This window comes from Sesamum indicum, linkage group LG5, assembly GCF_000512975.1.
Source record: "Sesamum indicum cultivar Zhongzhi No. 13 linkage group LG5, S_indicum_v1.0, whole genome shotgun sequence".
Lineage (NCBI taxonomy): Eukaryota > Viridiplantae > Streptophyta > Magnoliopsida > Lamiales > Pedaliaceae > Sesamum > Sesamum indicum.
Genome location: NC_026149.1, coordinates 4,091,396 through 4,111,016, shown reverse-complemented (window position 1 = coordinate 4,111,016; position 19,621 = coordinate 4,091,396). Strand labels below are relative to the sequence as shown.

The 19,621-nt window shown below is 32.0% G+C and overlaps 3 protein-coding genes, 1 long non-coding RNA gene and 1 other non-coding gene across 6 annotated transcripts in view; 2 read left to right on the top strand and 3 right to left on the bottom strand.

Moving 5' to 3' along the window:
* LOC105162010 (UDP-N-acetylglucosamine transferase subunit ALG14 homolog) overlaps nucleotides 1–1,759 on the top strand; it is a 9,646-nt gene extending 7,887 nt beyond the window's left edge. The window contains exons 2-4 of the mRNA XM_011079908.2: nucleotides 1,022–1,180; nucleotides 1,254–1,307; nucleotides 1,442–1,759. Of these exons, the coding sequence (XP_011078210.1) occupies nucleotides 1,022–1,180; nucleotides 1,254–1,307; nucleotides 1,442–1,618 (390 nt within the window). The 3' untranslated portion in view covers nucleotides 1,619–1,759. The remainder of the gene's footprint in view (nucleotides 1–1,021; nucleotides 1,181–1,253; nucleotides 1,308–1,441) is intronic.
* LOC105161959 (light-regulated protein-like) lies at nucleotides 3,666–4,380 on the bottom strand. The gene is made up of 3 exons (XM_011079841.2): nucleotides 4,204–4,380; nucleotides 3,942–4,094; nucleotides 3,666–3,868 (listed from the first exon to the last, which is right to left on the bottom strand). Exons 1-3 carry the CDS (start codon nucleotides 4,347–4,349, stop codon nucleotides 3,793–3,795), a joined length of 375 nt encoding a protein of 124 aa, XP_011078143.1. The 5' UTR covers nucleotides 4,350–4,380; the 3' UTR covers nucleotides 3,666–3,792.
* LOC110011987 lies at nucleotides 5,083–5,710 on the bottom strand. Its single transcript, XR_002287078.1, has 2 exons — nucleotides 5,628–5,710; nucleotides 5,083–5,533 (listed from the first exon to the last, which is right to left on the bottom strand). It is a non-coding gene; the product is annotated as an uncharacterized LOC110011987 (long non-coding RNA).
* LOC105161958 (auxin-responsive protein SAUR71-like) lies at nucleotides 8,492–10,882 on the bottom strand. Of its 2 annotated transcripts, none has more exons than XM_011079839.2 (2): nucleotides 10,640–10,882; nucleotides 8,492–9,688 (listed from the first exon to the last, which is right to left on the bottom strand). In XM_011079839.2, the coding sequence occupies exon 2, from the start codon at nucleotides 9,598–9,600 to the stop codon at nucleotides 9,121–9,123; it is 480 nt and encodes a 159-aa protein (XP_011078141.1). In that variant the 5' UTR covers nucleotides 9,601–9,688; nucleotides 10,640–10,882; the 3' UTR covers nucleotides 8,492–9,120. The 2 variants fall into 2 exon arrangements, with proteins under 2 accessions (XP_011078141.1, XP_011078142.1); XM_011079840.2 differs by lacking the exon at nucleotides 10,640–10,882 and adding an exon at nucleotides 9,799–9,885.
* Nucleotides 11,818–11,890, top strand: TRNAA-UGC. The gene has a single exon. It is a non-coding gene; the product is annotated as a tRNA-Ala (tRNA).

Below are 19,621 nucleotides of genomic sequence, written 5' to 3'. Positions count from 1 at the left end.
TGGGAGTTGTGTGGGGGGTGGGGGGGGGGGGGGGGGGGGGCCCTCTGCGATTCGCATATTTCTTCCCACATGCATCAATTGGATATCAAAAACAATAATTTTGAAGGATGTTTGTAGTCAAGTACAATAATGGAATAGAGGACATCATATTTATTCACACCAATTTTTGAAATTAAGTATAATTACAAATCTGAATAAACTACATAACAATTGAATTTTTAAATTAATTTTTCATCATAAATTTGAGTTTTGAAATATTTTTAAAATAATAAAATCATAATAGACTTATATTAAATTTTGATAAGTTGATTCAAGACAAAATATAAAATATTTATATATATTTATTTTGAATTGGTTAATTAGGTTAATGCATTTTTAATTATGGCCTATTATGAGATTGGTCCACTAAAACCTCCAAAGCATTGATATTAAATTTCAAGGTGTTGGACAAGTTCGGAAAGGATGATAAGCTTACGGTGAAGACGATGGATGAATTCGTCCAATACAACGGATCGGTGGGAGGATCCCCTTTCGGCAAAAAACCAGCTTAAAACAGAAATTGGGGAAAGAGAGGGAAGGGAAATGACGAGGAGACGGGCAGGAGCGGTGGGCATATGCGTATTGTAAATTGTACAAATAGAAGGGGGCATTAACGTAATAGAACAAGTACATCGTGAAAGTAATACATGAAGGTAAATAGAAGAAAAAGGATAGATTGCGAAATTAATCCCTATAGGTAAACATTGATCTATCTATCCCCATCTGAACCAGTCCACCTAGCAATGTCAGACTTTTATGAAAAAAACTAGCCGAGATGGCTGGAAACCTGAATTTTCTGCTTTGGAAAATACTACAGCTTTACATACTCTGCATTCAGGATGAATTTTCATTTTGGGAATGATTGAGATATCAGCAGAAAGAAATGAGGCGCATCAAACATTTTGACTATCATTGGATTTTGTCTCCTTATAATTGTTTTTTATTTCATGAAGCACATTTCATTTCTTTTTGTTATGTTTAGTCAGAGGCTGGGTTGGTAGGAACTTGTCATTTTATGCAAATTTACCCAAGTCGTGAGGTTGGTCAGTCCTACATAACTTCAGTTGGCACAACTTTAATTGCCTTGACCCATGCATTGTGGCTGATGATCAAGATCAGACCTCAACTGGTAATGCTATTTGTATTTTCACTGCACTATTGTTTGTTTGCAACTTTTTTCTTCATTCTATGTGATTGACTACTTGTTTTACTAGCACAATGGGCCTGGAACTTGTATACCACTTTGTGTAATTGCTTTCTTTTTCAAGGTTTGGACAACTCTGCTAGCCAGTTTCTTTTTCCGCTTTAAAGGGCCATTATTTGGTGCATTGAATAGAATGCATAGGTTATCTTAGGAAATTGGAATATGATGATTGATCAAATTATAATGCTCTGCTTCCAGGATTTTGGGATTAGGTGGTCGTCCATTTTCTATGTTGAGAGCATTGCTAGAGTTAGGAGGCTATCTCTGAGTGGGTTGCTTCTTTACAAACTACGGATGGCTGATCAGTTATTTGTGAAATGGCCACAGCTAAAGAGCAAATATCCTTGGGCTAATTATGTAGGTCGTCTCATGTAATGACTCCATTCTTTGCTCTTTCAGTGAGGTACTCATGATTTTACTATGTTCTCTTGACATACCTTTTCGCCTTTTGCTTAGGTCAATATCAATTTTAAGTGTTAGGTATTACTTTCGACAAGCTGTTACATATACTTTAAGTAGGCCACCTTGTCAATTGAATTTGAAGGTAATTTTTGTTTGAGACGAGTACACCCCTTGAATGATAAAGAAACCCTTACACTATGTTTGTTTTCATTTTCAAATTATCTCCGAAATGAGTCAAAACATACGCAATTGTTTGTCATCATACAAAAATACCTTATCTGGGCGTTTTTAACTATTTAGCATAAATACATACATATATATATATATATATGCACGCATATACATAAAATGTATATAGAAAAGACATGATTTGACAATGAACAATAATTTTGTCTCTCAAAATACAATATTAAACATACAATACTTATTTTAAATTATCTCAAAACACAAATCCAAATATACATATTATCTCTTCTACTATCAACTAATATGGTTTGCAGCAGAAACAAAGAACTGAGATGAGGCTCTTATTGGACAGCCTTCATTTGGCGTCCAGTAACTATTTCAGTCCTTGTCATCAAAAGCCAATTCAAAAACATTAGTTGTGGATGTTGTTCAGTCCTCTTTGAATGCGCACAAGTTGAATAAAAAATAAAGTTGCTGAACAATTTGTATTGTGCTTCGAATGTTTGGTGTACAAACATTACAATCTACCAGTAGTATCCATATATTTTCTAGTCTGGTTCTTTTGAGTCGCACTTCTCACCATGCTGTTTTAAAAATCTGACCCTTTCAGTACGTTTGCATGCCTTCCCACCCCCTGAAAGAAAAAAAACTTGAAGAGGTGAAATCATCTCAATTATGGACCATTGTATCCAACATTTTAGTGAATGTAGCACATGGAGAAGGCATTTTAAGTTTGTGATCCAGCTAAGCCCGTTGAGATTTCCTGAGCTAATGCGTGATAAACTAGAACAGTCTGTCGAGTGTGTAATCAGTTGTAATTGAGAGTACTGAAATATCATCAATAATCTTGGTTGTAGAATGTAATACCGACTTTACTTTTGTGGCTCGTCAGCAATGCAGAGAAGGTGAGGAGGTTCTGCCGGAGCAGATCAAAGCAGCACTTCTGGATTCTGGTGGGTTTCATGGTGTTATATAGGTTTAATCTTGTTTTCTAAACAGACATCCAAACGATGTGCTGTGCAGCCTCGCTAGATCTTGAGTAGGTTGGACAGGAGTGGAGTGCACCACCACGTCATGAATTGGACTTTTTCTCAAGGACCAACGTGGTGTTATCAGAAGTTTGTCAATCTTGATTGTTGGATCAGCATCGGTGAAGCAACAACAGAGTGCACTGATGGTAGTATGTAGGAGAAGTAGTTAAGCATGAGCAGGTTGTAAATCAGAATGGTTGTGTCAATTTATTTATGCGATTATGTGGTCCTTGAAAGACTTGTGATGGAATGAAGTTTCCTAATTTGAGTTGGGCGGGTTTTGTTTGCTGAGTGAATTGAGTTGGTGGAACAACAGAAGGGCATCTGATTCATACTCCATAAATTAGTAATTCTTTTCTGAGTAGGGTGGTGGAATATGGTATGGTATTTCATAAATGAGGTGTGTTTGGTGGTCTAAGATCTCCTTAATTGATCTTTCTTCCATTTCATTCATTTGTTGTGCTGTTTAATATACATGAAATCAAATTCCACACCTTCCATCTTTCTTCCATTTCATTCATAAGTTTCTTTTGATGTATGCCGAAATGGGTGCATTAGCAGTATGTGTCAGGCCAAGAACCCAAAACCAAAATACTCCCTCCTCTACGGTTAATCTTAAGTGTCCAATTCCTGTTTGAGTTCACATTCATCACACCCACAGCCTGATAGTGACAGGTAGGAAGGCCCCCCCTTCTCTTAGACAAGAAAGAACACAAGAATGTTACTATTTGTTGTATGCTAATTGCTATTCTGATCAATGCCTCAATTTCTTGTCATGTAATAATAATAACAACACGACCATCTCAGCTGTATAAATTTATGTGATGAAGGAAAGCTGCTTATATTATACATATATATCTATGCAGAAACTGCACATTAATACATCCATCCATCTATGATATCTGTACACAGCAAATTATTAAGCGGCTTCTAGCAGATTCCCATCTGGTATGGGGGGTTACAGAATTCTCCTCCGAGGACATCGCAAGCCTCGCCCAGCAGCACCCTGCAATTATGTATATCTATTATTTTGTTGGAATATTATACATATGTATATGTGCAATTATTGGGATTCTTACGTCCTTGGATCTGTGTATTCCAAATACTCCCTCTCAACTGCCTCTGATACAGTCTTTGGTTTCTTAGCTTCTGCTTCTAGCTTCACTTCAGGATATATGTCTGCCAGACACGTATCTCCGCCAATTGTTTCACATGCTTCTGCTGGAAAAACACTAGCCAAAAGATGGAATGGAAGATGGATGAAGATGAAAATGGGTGCCATGGACATTATATATTGTGTTTTGGCTACAGAAAAACAGGGGACTAAATTAATGCACTTACGAGATGGTGGAGCTGTAGTTGACTGCCAGAGCATTTGATCTGATTGAAGCAAACCTGGTTGGATTTGGTGGAGAGCTGGTGATCAATTTTCGGGGAGGTGCACGTGGCACAAGGGGAGATGATGATAAGGTTAAAGCAGTCTGCATTTTTTGATTTTAGGTTTGAATCTTGAGACTCACTCGCTCACCCTTCCTCTATTTATAGTCTGATGAGTGGCAAAGATATTTAGGATTTGGATAAGGAACCCCTGAGGCTGAGTGGGAGTTCAACGATCCAGGATATCTCTAGCTTGTGTCCCTCATCTGCTAGATTTTTTCTTTTATTTTCCAAGACCACCCCATCATTCCAAAAAATATCTTCCCTGATCATTAGTCCATTCAAATGAGTCTTGCTCTGTTTCTTGCCTTTCGACTGACACTGTGGGTCATCAAATGATAACAATCCAATTCAAGTTTCATATCAACGCTGTATTAACTTAGATATTTCACGAGAATATGTTGCAACTAATTGCAACACTTGTTAGATGAAAATGCTTATGAGAAAGCCCCCGCCAGACACAATTAAAAAAGAAGAACAAGTGATAACAATGTTGATTTGAAATTACTATTGCACGTCAGAACATTCGAATCTGATTTTCTCAATACATCCATGTTTAAACAGAAAACCTGATTTTTTCAGAAAGCATCCTCGGTATTGCCTGATGTAGAGCCCATCCTTTGATAAGTCACACATGAATTTCCAAGAGAGGTATAATGTATGGCCCCGACCACCAGTGCTGTTCATAACCCCACCAGCCAACATGTCAACTGTGTCTACGCAAACTGCAAGACAATCTGTTTGAACAGCAGCAAATGGGATACAAGTTTTCACTAATTGCAGATCCCAATAAAGAGAGGTAACTGCAGCAGCTCCCAGTTAGCCAAAGGCTGATGATGCTATCACACTTCAGACTTCAAGGAATGCCTCACACAGACTAGATCATCCAACTTATTACCATCCATTTTGTACAAGGCTACGCCCTCCATCTGAGTGAAATGATCTTGTGCGGCTTTACTTAATTTCTCAAAAGGCATGATCTCCCATCTGCTGTAGTTTGAGTTCTTCCGGACATCACTCATATCTGGTGATCCAGATACAGGTCCACTGCCGTAAGGGCCCGAGTGTCCCATACTTTACAGTTGCGGAATTGTCCCTGATCACCCTCTTGACCAGCTTGATTCTTTTTCAAGCGTACTGCAGCAGAGTGAGCTCTGCTTATTGTTTCTGGACTTGGTATATCAGACCAGTCTTGCTTCCTTGCGGCTCTCATTGGAGAATGGATCCTAATAACCTGGCCAATTTATTTTTCACAATTAGCAAATTCATTTGACAGTGGCATTTAGACGAGAGACAGTATAGCTAAAGCAAAATAAATTTATAGTAACACCAAGGCATTCTAGGAGCTGATAGTATGCTCTTCCTTGAAGTGGATTGTGCCCTTTCCTTGGGGTCGAGAAATATCGGGTCCTGAGTCATTGCTATAAATTTAAGACACGGAGAGAATAACTTCAATGTGGGACAACATTAAGCGAAACTCTTATATATCCAACTTTACTTTCACTTCCCTTAATCTACCATTTTTCACCCCAACAAAACACACTCTTAAAGATATGACTATACATCTTAGATTAGAAATATTTTATTGCCATATATGGAAGTTAAGTTGAGCATTCCTATTTAAATAGTTTAAAATGTAATAGCAACTTCAAAGGAATCATTAGTATTTAATGAAGTTTAAAAATAACACCCCAACTGATGTTTTTTTAGTTTCAGTTGTTGCCACAAGTTTTTTACCTTCCACCATCACGCTGCACATACGGGAAATCACCTCCATTGAGTTCTTGGATCCACACATGCACCTTGACAGTTGCATCAATTGCAGGGGCCTTTATGTTTATAAACTGTGAAGCCAGAGACACCTTTTTCAGCCCAGTAATTCACAACCTTCAAGATGAAGTACCATCCATCAAAAAGAGACAGATTGTATGTACTTAGTTCCTGGCCAAACATATAACTACCTTGTACAAGCCATCATAGGTATAACATAGCTATTTTGACATTTATGTCCACCAACTACTCTAACAGCCACAGATTGCTCCATACAGTTCAAATTTTCATGAGTTCTAGGTCACAATTGCAATAGAGATGAGAAGATTGCTGAGTTCTAACAAGTGGAGTACAACATACTACACAAATCGAGATCTGGACAAGAGGGATAACAAGTCCTTTTGTTCCATCTATAATCATCAAGACAAAGAAAATGATAAGTAAAATGTGACATGCCTTAAGTCCCAAATTGCCTCCTTTCATTTCTTGATCACTAATTTCACGTTTATCACCAAGCAAGTTGTTTCCCGTATACACAATTTCATCGCAATTATCTAAATCATCCTCATACCAACTCTCCTTTATTGAGGTGGAATTCAATAAAACATGCAACTTTGAGGTGGAATTTAAGAAAACAGTCGGAAACCTTTACATACAAGAAAGGGTAAATTACACCTATATCACTTAAAGATTCAAAATAATTACAAATACCCTCAACTAATTTTAACGTCTGTCTAGCAACAAATCCATTTAATCAGCTTCCATTACGTTTTCATTCAATTTTTGTAATGAACTGTCTAAAATGTCATTTTCCATTATAATTTTAATTATATATATGTATTTATAAATACTTTTTTTTATAAAAAATATTCACGTAGTAATTTACGCATCACCGTCTATAGTGAGAGGCAGCCGTAATTTATCCCCCAAAAAAATGATAAATGTGGATTGGTGAATTAAAGTCACTAAAATCCAATAGGGAAGAAGAGAAGGAAGAGACATGACATGTGATCAAATCCCTCATTCCATTATTTCCTTTTCTGCATCTGAGAAAGACATGAGACCTACAGAGGCTGTTCAGACAACCTAATCGCCATTTCATTCACTTCCATTCCATCCACAAACTCTGACGTGGAAGATAACCAACACTAACACTAACATCATACACTTTGATAATTAAATTCAAATTAATTATCATACAAATTAATAAGACTAATCAATTATAGATAAATTATAAATATAATGTAATTGATTTAATGTGGTCGGGTTTAATTAATTTGAAGACAAAGTTTTTTATGAAATCTATACTAATTATTGATCTACTTGCACTTATTCAATTATCAATCCACTTTATTAGTAGCACATCTACTCAAAAATCAAATGCGACTTTCTTTACTTTATTTTTCAGAATACCATCTTTTGAAAAGACTGAGTGAAGGAGATATGACCCTACTACTTCTTATTGCTATAACCTAATGCTCCTGCCAAATTAATAAATTTGATTTTGATAGAAGGTATTGGATTTGAATGTCATATAAGTGGGTATTTTTCTACTTTTGTAAGAGTTTTTGTTTATTGTGTACGTGTTGCCTAATATTTATATTTCGATATATGTGAATTTATCATATAATTCTGTCTTTTTGTCGAACTTTTGGTCGGAAAAACATCATATTCAATTTATATGTGAAAAATATCGCATCACATTGCTCTTAATATCACATATATAACACGTGCGATGTTTTTCCAGTTGAAAAATTAATAAAAAAACTATCATATTTGGTAAAATGTAAATTCAAAAAAAATAAAATGGTGGGTTTAACACAAAAAAATTTAGATGACAAAATATAAAAAATGAATATAATTCAGATGATAAAATATAAAAAATGAATATAATTCAGATGATAAAATATAATTTAACCTAAATTAGTTGGCAGGACATATACATAATTGGTTTTGATGAATAATTTGTACATTACAAGAAAGTAGAAGATTGACCGGTGATAAGTTAGGATTTCAAAATTATGAGCCATGTAACTTAGTTGATGAAATAATAACCCCCCTTGTTGCTTTTCTTTTTCATTTTCCTTTTCTGTGGGTGCAGTTCATATATTGTTCTGCACTTAGATATCAAAAAATAATCAAATATATCAATAAGTTCACATTAAAACTACCATAACGAAATAAAGAAATAACAAAGTAATATATAACAATAGATTATCAACCATTTGTAAAATTCGAATTCACGTCATTTTTACTATGAGACTTCATCTTGCTTTTCTAGTTCTACAGAAAACAGAAACCATAAAGCCAACGTTTCACGATCAATTTGTACTACATCAATCTTATTTTACTTGAGAAAAAAAATAAAAATGAAAATTAACCGTGAAAATTTCATTTATGTTTATTCTCTTGCCCTCAAAAGTAATCATTAAAAGTAATTTTTGTATCATTATGTAGATGAGATGTTTCTAAGGAAAACCGAGAAAAAGAATGTTCATTTAAGAAATAAAACCTCATCTTGTGATGGCTAAAAAGAAAATAAACTATCTATACATGTCTTCAAGAATGGAAATGAACGTAAAGAAAAATGTTACATCCCTTACAAAGACACGTCCTAATTTCATAACTCCTCTACTGCTGATGAGTCTTGAGCTGCAAAATCGCTAGATTTCCACGTCCAGCGACAAAAACAAGATACGGTAGCTTACAAGAAGAAGAAATATCATATTGTAACCACCATATGATCCTCCCAGTGTTGATTGTGGATCATAAACATCAGGTTCACTCATTGCAGCCAAATGTCGTCGAACAAGAGTAAATGCATACACCTCTAGACCTCAAAATAAACACACTAAAACATGCTGCTTAAGCCCCGCAGGGGACATTCTGAATAGTTTCAGTAGCTTTCATTCACTTACAAAGATCAGGTTGAAATCGCCATGACATTAGTTAGAATGATCAAATGAGCATTTAATAGTTGATGAATATAAGCTGTGCCAAAAGAAAACTCCAGGTAAGCAAAGATAGCAAGAAAACTGAACAGAAAACAGTTTAACCTGCATTGCCTTGATCAGCTTGCCCTTTCCTGTGATTTTCCATGCACTGTAGTAGATATTTAAAGGTCTCGATGTCACACGGAATTGTGAGCCCACCACTGTGATCGAATCCAAACTCCTCCTCAACCTTCTCTAGCAGCACCTTGAACAGTGGATCACTAAGATAGCTGGTTGGGATGATAAACCTCCGAAGCTCCGGCCCCACATATACAGCAAGGTAACCTCTAGGGACATCACTTGGCATCTCTAGGCTCTGGCAACTATCCTCATCTGAGTCACAGCGTACACTTGAATTTCTCAGCCTCCAACTAATTTCGGGTGAAATGCCTCCACAGACTTCATCAGATCGAGGGCTATTGCTACTCCTCGGACCAAGTGTGGCATGTTGCCATCTCTGAATGAATTCCTTCAACTTAATGATTTGTTTGATGCCTGTGATTTTGGTTCCCCCATTGTCATCCATTGCCCCAAGCATTACCACAAGAGTGATGAGAATGCCACGTACAGACACCTTACGCTTCCGATTCTTGTTGCACAAGTACGTCTCATCAGATCATGCTACACTGCAATTTATAGATCCACACACAGTTCAGATATAAAAGCAGATTATTATCTTAAGACACAAGATGGACTCTAATCACCGGCCGGTGCAAGCAAAAAGCAGAATGATTACTTGACAAGGTTGGAAGGGCATCGAGAGGTTGGAGTGCTTTACATCTAAACAATGCTTTTGATTTAAACTGCCGTTTGCTGTCTATATTTTATTGTTGATCACTTTCCTTTTGATAATAATTCCATGTGAATACAACTTTCTTGGCAAAGATACCTTCACATGGCCAGAAGTATATAAAACATTAAGTACAATGAATGAGATTAATAACTACAAGTATCACGCCACATCCTCTGTTCTCTTTGCCAAATCAAAAGAACCATCTCCACCATCAGATATCGCAAGGTTACTCAACCATAAAACAAACATTTCCCCAAATATCTGATTCGCTCATAATTTACAAGGAAAATTCATTTATTTTTCGGATTAGTACGAAGCAAATGCGCCAGATATAAAAAATTTCTTTATACCTCGTGGATATATGCTATCTCTACACTACACACCTTCCTATTTGAACAATAAACAAAGCAAAGAAAAAGCCATACACACGTCGTCACTTTTCTAACAGAATCTGCAAACAAATCCGAATAGAGCAATATTCTATACCAATCCACAAATGATGTATAATCCCTACATATAAACAAATCCGTATTTGCCTCACACAAAAACTAAGGGAAAAAAAATAGAGATCCATCTGAGACAGGCATACCTAGAAAATAACTTAAAATTCCACACAAAAACAAAAAACAAATCCGAAGATGCCTAAACAAAATAGCAGATCCAATCGCATCACAGAGAAAAACAATAATCACATCAATCTCACGAAGCATGCAAACAAACTGAAACGTAAACAGCGAATCAAAACCAAACAAATGGCCTCGATCATCGGGAATGTAATATATACCCGGGGACACGGCGGCGGGAGGGAGGAGGCTGTCGGCGGTCAGCAGGCGACGACGATGAGAAGAGTGAAAAACATAGCATGAATCATACTATGGTGGAGGGAGCTTCGGAGGAGGATTCGGTGTGTTCCGACGGTTAGCTGTTTTCTCCCCTTAGAAAGAGGTGTGAAATGTAAACGGGGGGGTGTTTTCGGAATAATGAGAATTTATTGTGAATAAAATTAGGATAGATTAAGTCTTGGCTTCTCATTTTGCTCTTTATACACTCTGGCGCTCTATTTCTCTATGGCTTCCCCCATCTTTTCGGACCTTCCTTGCTTTATTTTCAAACAAAACATTCCCAAATTTCTTTTTTCTTGGAATATTATTTTTGGTAAATATATGTTTAATAAAGATTAAATAATGCCAAAAAACTATGATTTTTGAAGTGGTATATATTTAGCGAGACATTGATCCGATTTTTTAGAGATCGATATTATATGGTAATAAATTTTAATTGAATTTTACAATAATCGACTTTTTTGTCAAATTGCAGGGACTGCGTGTCTGAATCTCAGCCTATAAAATTGCTTTTGAATAATTCAAATGGTTAATTATATTCATCGCCCTCGAAATATACCTAATATTGCATATGCTCGTTATTGTTTGAAAACGTAACTAAAAGGCTTAACTTCATCAGTAAAACTATTAAACTGGCGTTGACGTGGCCTTTATGCTATTGGGATGTTTCGGCCCATAAACACATTACTCATTTCAGAGTATAATTTTGCACAAATATTCAAAAAATTTCAACAGATATTTTTAACCATCAGAGAACCACATCAACATCAGCCTAAATTATAATGTTAACTCAGTTAGGTCTTCTACGTTCGTTTCAAGTTTAAGGAGGTATTTACGACACTTGGTATACTTCAAAAAAAAAATTGGTATGTAAGTATAATAAACCCTAATTTAGAAGTAATTAAAGTTAAAGTTGTAAAATCATTTCATAGATCACAAAAAATAAAAAATGATCTAGACATATATAATTGCCAAAAGGGCCTTACTTATCGTGAAAATTGATAGTGTATATGCGTAGTCCCAATGTAGATGAACCCGGTCCAGCCCAAATGTTACTTTCTTATCATTATTCATAATTATATTTTGATAAATATTTCTCTGTCATTACGAAAGGCATTCTGGGGATGTAGCTCAAATGGTAGAGCGCTCGCTTTGCATGCGAGAGGCACGGGGTTCGATCCCCCGCATCTCCAACCTCTTTTTCGTTTTCTTCTCTCTGCAGTTGCCTAGTTTCCGCTACCCACGTTTCCTTGCCTAACTCAAATGAAATGTGTTGTAAATTACCCCCGGACCATAATTTAGTATTTTGAAGAATAATTAAATATTAGTAATTGGAATACACTCTATGTAATTCTTTTAATTAAATTAAATAAAATGGATAAGTGATCAAAACAAACAAAAATAAATTAATTTTAAGTGGATATATGAAAGAAATTATTGATGTAAGTAATTAATTTATTTAAAAGAAGTTTATTTATGGAAGAAATAAATATAAGAAAGGACATCCTAGTTGACTCGCATTTTGTCTACAAAACGTAGTTATTTTAAGGCTTCGACTCTTAATAAATACCAACCCTAAAAAAAAAAAAAAGGAATCTTAATAAATAGTACATACATATTATTCATGATTAGGGCTAGAGAATAAATCAAACTATTGGATATTCGATTGGAAAAAGATCATTTAAACTCGATTTGTTAAGCTTAACAAACGAACCTTTTTGTTCTATAAACTTCCAAGCTCAGTTTGAGCACTATTTAATCAGTAAAAAAGAATATTTTAAATATCAAATTGCTCGAACTCGATTCATATTTGATTCAATTAAAGCCCATTAAAAATTAAACACAGTTTGAAACTCAAGATAATTCACAAACTTAAGTAATAATGTCTTCAACTTGGCTCCAATTATTTACAATATTGGACGTTACATATATATATATATATATATGTATATTTCTTTTCCCTCTTGCTTCACAAACCAGCAACTGAATTTTCAAAATTCCGAAATTAGACCTAATGTTACTATTTTCACGTCATGCATCACTTCATTTTCCTGCATTCAACCATTGATTTAACATCCCATATTCTCATTTTCAGCAGCCACCAAAACCCTAGGAAATAAATAATGAAAAAAAAAATGAATGTTAGGTTGAAAATAGGGAAAATGGAATTGAATATATTGAAAACTTTCGGTTCGGTTTGATGAATTTTCGGAAAATTTTGATTTTTTTTAAATAATAGTTTTACGATATATATATATATATATTATATTATATGTAATATATTTTAAAAGAATTTGATAAATACTGAAATTTTTGTTTTGATTTGGATTTTCAATCGATTTATTAAACTGTAAACACCTCTAGTGCAAACTGACATATGACATCGATTGGAAAAACAAATGCTATTATCATAAACTCATTGTCACTTTTCTTTTTCATCATTTCTTAGTACTCAAGAATTATCGTAGTTTTCATCTATCCTTATTTGGATTTCGAGGGTGTTTGACTAAGAGGGTGTTTAGCTAAATTTTTTTAAAATATTTTATAAAATATTTAATAAATATCAATATTAATTTTATTTTTATTTAACTATAATAATTTATTATTACATAATAAAATATTTTCTCTTTTTTTAATGTTAGAAAAATTAAATAGCAAAATGGATCATTAAATCCTATAGAGAGTTCGTGTCTATGTGTACATGTAGGGAGAGTGTGTGCGTGTGTGTGAAAGAGAAAGAGAGCGAGGAGAGTGCAACTGGGTGTGTGGATGTGTGTGTGAGTGTATATGAATAGGGATATTTTCATCTTATGATATATTAATTTTATAGAACTACATCTTATTTTGAGATTTTATAAGCTTTTTTTGTAAAAAAATAACCAAACAAATCAAATAAGATTATACGAAGCTTATAAACCTTATAAGTTCAACCAAACACCTTCTACTTCTCAACAAGATGCAAGCGACTCGAAATTCGAAAAGACATAATTCATCGATTTGAAACAACTCGACACTTTATTCAGTAAATAATAGTTGTATAGACAGTAATAAAATTAATAAAAAAAACTTTGATTCTAACAATAATTAATCGACATTTGACATAATTTGCAGCTATACGATTATGAATTATTACACAACTATACTTAATTAGTATTCATCATATGCTTTTTACTTTTGACGATAATAACAAATCATTATATAAAAAACTCTATCTTTCTAGAAATTTGTATTTTCAGACGTATTCGATCCTAATTAAATCAAAAACATATTAATTAAATACTATACTAGTCGAACAATTATTCCTTCCTTTATTTTAAATTATATCATGTTTTCCATATTCTAAATTCTGCAAAATATAATTTTAAACTTGAAGACGAGTTCTTTAACAATTTGTGAATTTCCCTCCTTGTACTAAAAAAAATAAATAAATCAGCATATATATATATATATATATATAAATAAATAAATAAAGAAGAGGTATTTTAATGTCAAAATGAAGTTAGTTAAGGTTTAGACATCAAGAACTAGAAGAAATTAAGGAAGCATTATTCGTCAGCACAAACGTTGAAATTCTTGGGGAGTTTGGTAACTCTAATATATTTACAAATTAAGTGGTTGTACATCACCAACACCAACCCTTAAACGCAACATTCCATCAACATATTATTATTAATTAGAAATAATATACTTTCTTCTCTTGAAATTTAGTGCAATTATATCTAGATCTTCTATGATTTTAAAAGTTATATCTAGTACATTTGAGGTTTCCATTCGTATAACAAATAAATCCCTTAATTAGTCAAAATTCACCAAATTTGCTGATATTAATATAGAACATGATAAAAATTCATATTTATCCCTGATTGACTTATTAGTGATTTATTGCATGTGTAATAAATTTTTTTATGATCAAATTACTTTTATACATTTTCACAGGATAATGTTAGTGGGGAGATACATCTTCACTGTTTTAAGGTAGTTTAGTCAGAAAAATTTTGTTTGACTTATAATAAATCAATCAAGGGTAAATATCAATTTTTATTCAGTGTTTTTTTAAGCATCAATAGGACCCATTTAGGTATTTAAATTTATTTAAACAAAACCATATTAGAATTTTAAACCCAACCCAACCCAAAATTAGGTGGATTGGATTGGAACCATAGGTTTCCACCCATATTGACACCCCTAATTAAAGTAGAAACATCCTACACATTGACGGAGTTTAAACCTACAGTCTTAGAAATAATTATAAGGTCTCAACCTCTCTAATTAAGTTAGGACTCATCGACTTGTGAAAAATGGACTTAAAACTAGGGGTGGCAATGGGGCGGGTTTGGGTGGACCCAGGACCCGCCCCGCCAACTTTGGGACGGACCCACCTTCTCTGATTTTTTTTACACCCCGCTTTGCCTCAGTACAAAACCCGTTGGGACGGATCTTACCCGGTGAATCCCGTTATATTTTTATTTTTTAATTTTTGTACAAATATAAAAAAAATTCAACATATCAGTTACAAAAAAAAAATTGTTCCTTAAATATTCAAGTCCAAAAATAAATTCTCAAATCAACATAAATACAACATCACCATTCATCTTCTTTTCCGTCAAGAATTGTTGGACAATTTTTTTATTTTTTAATTGTTGAACAAATACCTAGCAATAAACAAATAAAAAAATATTATTTTATTAATATTTATTCTACAAAAATAAAGTAAAAAACTATAATTAAAATTTTACTTACTATTTACCTCATTCTACAACCAACGATGAGAACATATCAATACCTCTAATTTTTAGGATCTGTCACTCGCCCCAATTAATATTTTTTTGGACCCAGAGTCGCCCTATTAGGAGTGGGTTTGGAGCGAGTCTTGCCAGGTATGAATCTAATTGCCACCCCTACTTAAAATTAGTTTTCTTTTCTTTTGTTTTTGGTTTCTTGATTATTGCACTTAATTGTTATAGTTTTTATAATTGAGTTTTTTCTCTTACTTTTGTTTTGGGGGGCATGAAATTATGGTGTGTAAAAATGTAATACGTATGAGAAAAAGAAGAAATGAATAATGGGGAATGGAGTTGGAAGAAGTTGATTACACGTCTCAACTGCTAATCTTGACAAAAATATGTAAGGACAAGAGTTGACAAAATGGAGGCCATTCCCAGCTACTCCTATTAAACTTAATTGACGGCTGCAGTCCAACTAACAGCTTTTTCTAATTCCACTCAAATCTTTCGTTTCTTCATTACATCTATATCTCAATATTTAATTATATATAAATACATTTAAAAAATAAAATAAATTATAATAAAATAAGGTAAATAGCAAATTATCCTCCTATAATATTAAAAATGAGTATATTATCCTCATATGAAAAAAAATATAATAATATACCCCCTATACTTTTTAAAATGAAGCAAGTTACCTCCTTATAGAGGGAGGTAAACTACTTCATTTTAATAAATATAAGGAGGTAAATTGTTGTATTTTTAAAAAATATAGGGAGGTAAATCGCTATTTATTTTTTCATAAGAGGGGTAATTTGCTCATTTGCAATATTACAAGGAGATTGCTTGCACATTTTTCCTAATAAAATGTAGGACTTAAGTCCTGATTTTTGGGTTAATAGCAATTTAGCTCTCTGTGATATTGAAAATAAGCACACTACCCCCTATAAAAAAATATAGCAATTTACCCCTTATAAAAAATATAGCAATTTACTCCTTATAAAAAAATTATAGCAATTTACCCCCTATACTTTTTAAAATGAAGCAATTTACCTTCTTATATAGGGAGGTAAATTGCTTAATTTTAAAAAATATAGGAAGGTAAATTGTTGTATTTTAAAGAATATAGGGAGGTAAATTGCAATTTTTTTTTTTAAGGGGATAATTTGCTCATTTGCGATATCATAAGGGGGTTGCTGGCATTTTTTCCCCTGATTTTAGGTATGTTTATAAGACTCTAGCATTAACCCTTAGATTAAGACATTATTAATGTCTTTGCTCGTTAAGATTGATCTAGACAGTGATTAACTAAGGATTTTTTTTTCATATTATCATTAATTAATTTCAGATATATGTGAATCGCATTATTATAGTTCTATAATTTATTTTTTTTTAAAGTATGACTCTTTACATCATTCGATATTTAAATATTCAAATTTGATTAAATTATCAAATATTTTAAATTGAAAAAAAGAAACATCTCATTGCAAAACAAGTGGATTATTTCTTATCTTATAACGATTACGGTTTAAAAATCATGACAAATCAATGTTATCTATTAGGGCCAAACAACATTAATGCAAAAATTTAAGTTGTGATCACGATTAACCAACATATACTATGATTTTAATTATGTTCACACTATTTACCATAATTTTTAGCAATGACTAATATTTTGGCCTCGTTTTTAAGAAACGCTAATAATTATTACGCAACCATAATTAATTAAAATGTTTCAGAATTTTATTTATTTATTTTACTATAATAATTAATTATAATAAAAATTCATATTTTTTCTAATATTCAAAGATTAAATAAAATGCTAATAGCAATAAATATATCTCATTTATAAAAAAAAATGGATTTCACTTTAAAATTTACACATGAAGAGGACGCTGCTAGAAGAGTTTGGAAATTTCTATTACAGCTCTGACGTAGAAAAGACACCATAGCTACAAGTGATAGAGAGGTTCTACGCTAATTGCTAATTATTAGTGAACGAAATAATCCATTCTGCTATTTTTTCTTTTTTTTTTCCCCAATTATTTATATTATAAGTTAAGCAACTTATAAGCACCACATATTAATTTGTGGATATAATGTTCTTGCTGATTAATGTACATTTTTTATTCACAATATATTTCTTAGGAAAATAATATTTTTCGTCCCGTAACTTAAAGTATTTCTACTTTTGATCCCATTAGTTATGGAATTCTTACTTTTGGTATTGTAACATTAAAAAGTAACACTTTTAGTCCCATAACACCTTCTCTTAGATGTTTAACGGAAAAGGACACGGGGTCGTTATGTGACAAAAAGTACGAATCTAGAAACATATATATATATATATCCTTTTTCCAATAAAATTATTTTAAAAGTTATTTTATTTTTAAACACTCCCAATTTATTTAATTTTTTTATGGGCACTCCCAACTTTGATTCTGATATAAATTTTATTTATTTTTAATTAAATTATCATTTCTCTAAAAGCAAAAATTCTTATAAGAAATTCATATTTTGACCTATTCACTATATTAATTTCCTTTTTATTGTTGTTTATATTCAGTACAAAGATATTCCATATGGAACTTTATCTAAGACTATAATAAAATAGAATTCTCTATATATAACTTGACTGTCATGAATTAAAAATTTAATTCTTGATTTTAGAAGAAGTCTTGATTTGCATTGTCAACCAACATATTTACATATATCTTATTCAAAAACAAAATTACTCCAAAAATATAATATTTGCTATCACATTCGAATCCAATGGAAAATGAAACACCCCCTTAAAGAAAAAAGAATATTTATTAAGAATAATATAATCTATAAATTAAAGAATCAAAATTTGTTAAACGGCCATTTTATTTAAAAGTTTTAACTATTAAAGAGAAAAATAAATGTTAATATTTAGACGCGACATCATTATCTGTAATGGAATGAGATCATTTGAACTCGGGATTTATTGTTTGGTTTGACTCTAATACCATGTTAAACGACCACCTCATTTAAAAGATAAAGTTGTTAATATAAAAATGAGAATAATTTAATATTAGGGTAAATTACAACGAGCTCCCATGAGATTTAACATAATTACAAATACCCTTTATTGTTTGAAAAATTATCAATACCTCCTTTATTTTAACATTCGTTTAATAATTAGCCTAATCTATTACTCTCCGTGATGTTTTCATCAATTTTTTGTGGTGAATTGATCAAAATACCATTGTGAATTATTAATTATAATATAAAATTTTCTATGGACTAAGTGAATATTTTTTTTATAATTTTACCATTTACCCCATTTGATTTTTTACAAATTCTTATTTTTAAAAAAAAAAAAATATAACAAATGTAAAATTGACAAGTCTTCAAATTATAAAATTTTTATAATTTTTAAATAACGAACAATATTTATAATTATATCAAATTTTAGAAAAACTCGTTTAATTTGTGGTTAATGTTGGTACATATGCTAAGAAGATGGTGTGGTATTAAAATGAGACCACCTACCACTTCGTAGAAATTGTGGCAGTTCGTTACTCGGGGAGGAGGGGTGGCATACACGACCTTGTCTCATGCCTTTCCATCCATATAAATTATATATATATATATATATATATTCCCTATTAAAATATCATTATTAGATTGAGCTCAACTTGGATATGTATATTCCACCATAATATTATTATATTATCTTTACCCTATTATTTAATTTTATTTGTTACATATATATATATATATGTATCATTAAATTTTTGGTTTACGACTTTCACAATATTGCTTTTTGCTTTTTTAATAAAATTAGAGTTAATTATAGTTGGATCTCATTTAAAAATATAAAATTATATTTTCTTGTAAAAAAAAAATTATGAAATTACACTTACAACTCTCCAAAATTCATTATTCATACCAAGCCCCGTTTCGTTAGAATTTGAATGAAAAATATTGATCTTAGCAATATATTATACATATTATGAATTTTTTAATTTTACTCCTTATTTAATATCCTTATGTAATAATTGATATTTATAAGAAAAAAATATAATGATATTTACCCCACTCCATATATATTATTAATTTATCCGTTTATAAATATAAAAATATACATGAGAAAGTTAAATAAGGGATAAAATTTAAAAAATTATATAATTATTTTTACTAACATCAGTATTTTTCATCTAAACCTAATAGAAG

Coding starts and splice junctions, on each gene's coding strand:
- LOC105161959 (XM_011079841.2), bottom strand. CDS start 4,349: ATGCAGACTGCTTTAACCTTATCATCATCTCCCCTTGTGCCACGTGCA. Junction 4,095..4,203: donor AACTACAGCTCCACCATCTC/GTAAGTGCATTA, acceptor TCTTTTGGCTAG/TGTTTTTCCAGCAGAAGCAT. Junction 3,869..3,941: donor GAATACACAGATCCAAGGAC/GTAAGAATCCCA, acceptor ACATAATTGCAG/GGTGCTGCTGGGCGAGGCTT.
- LOC105161958 (XM_011079839.2), bottom strand. CDS start 9,600: ATGCTTGGGGCAATGGATGACAATGGGGGAACCAAAATCACAGGCATC.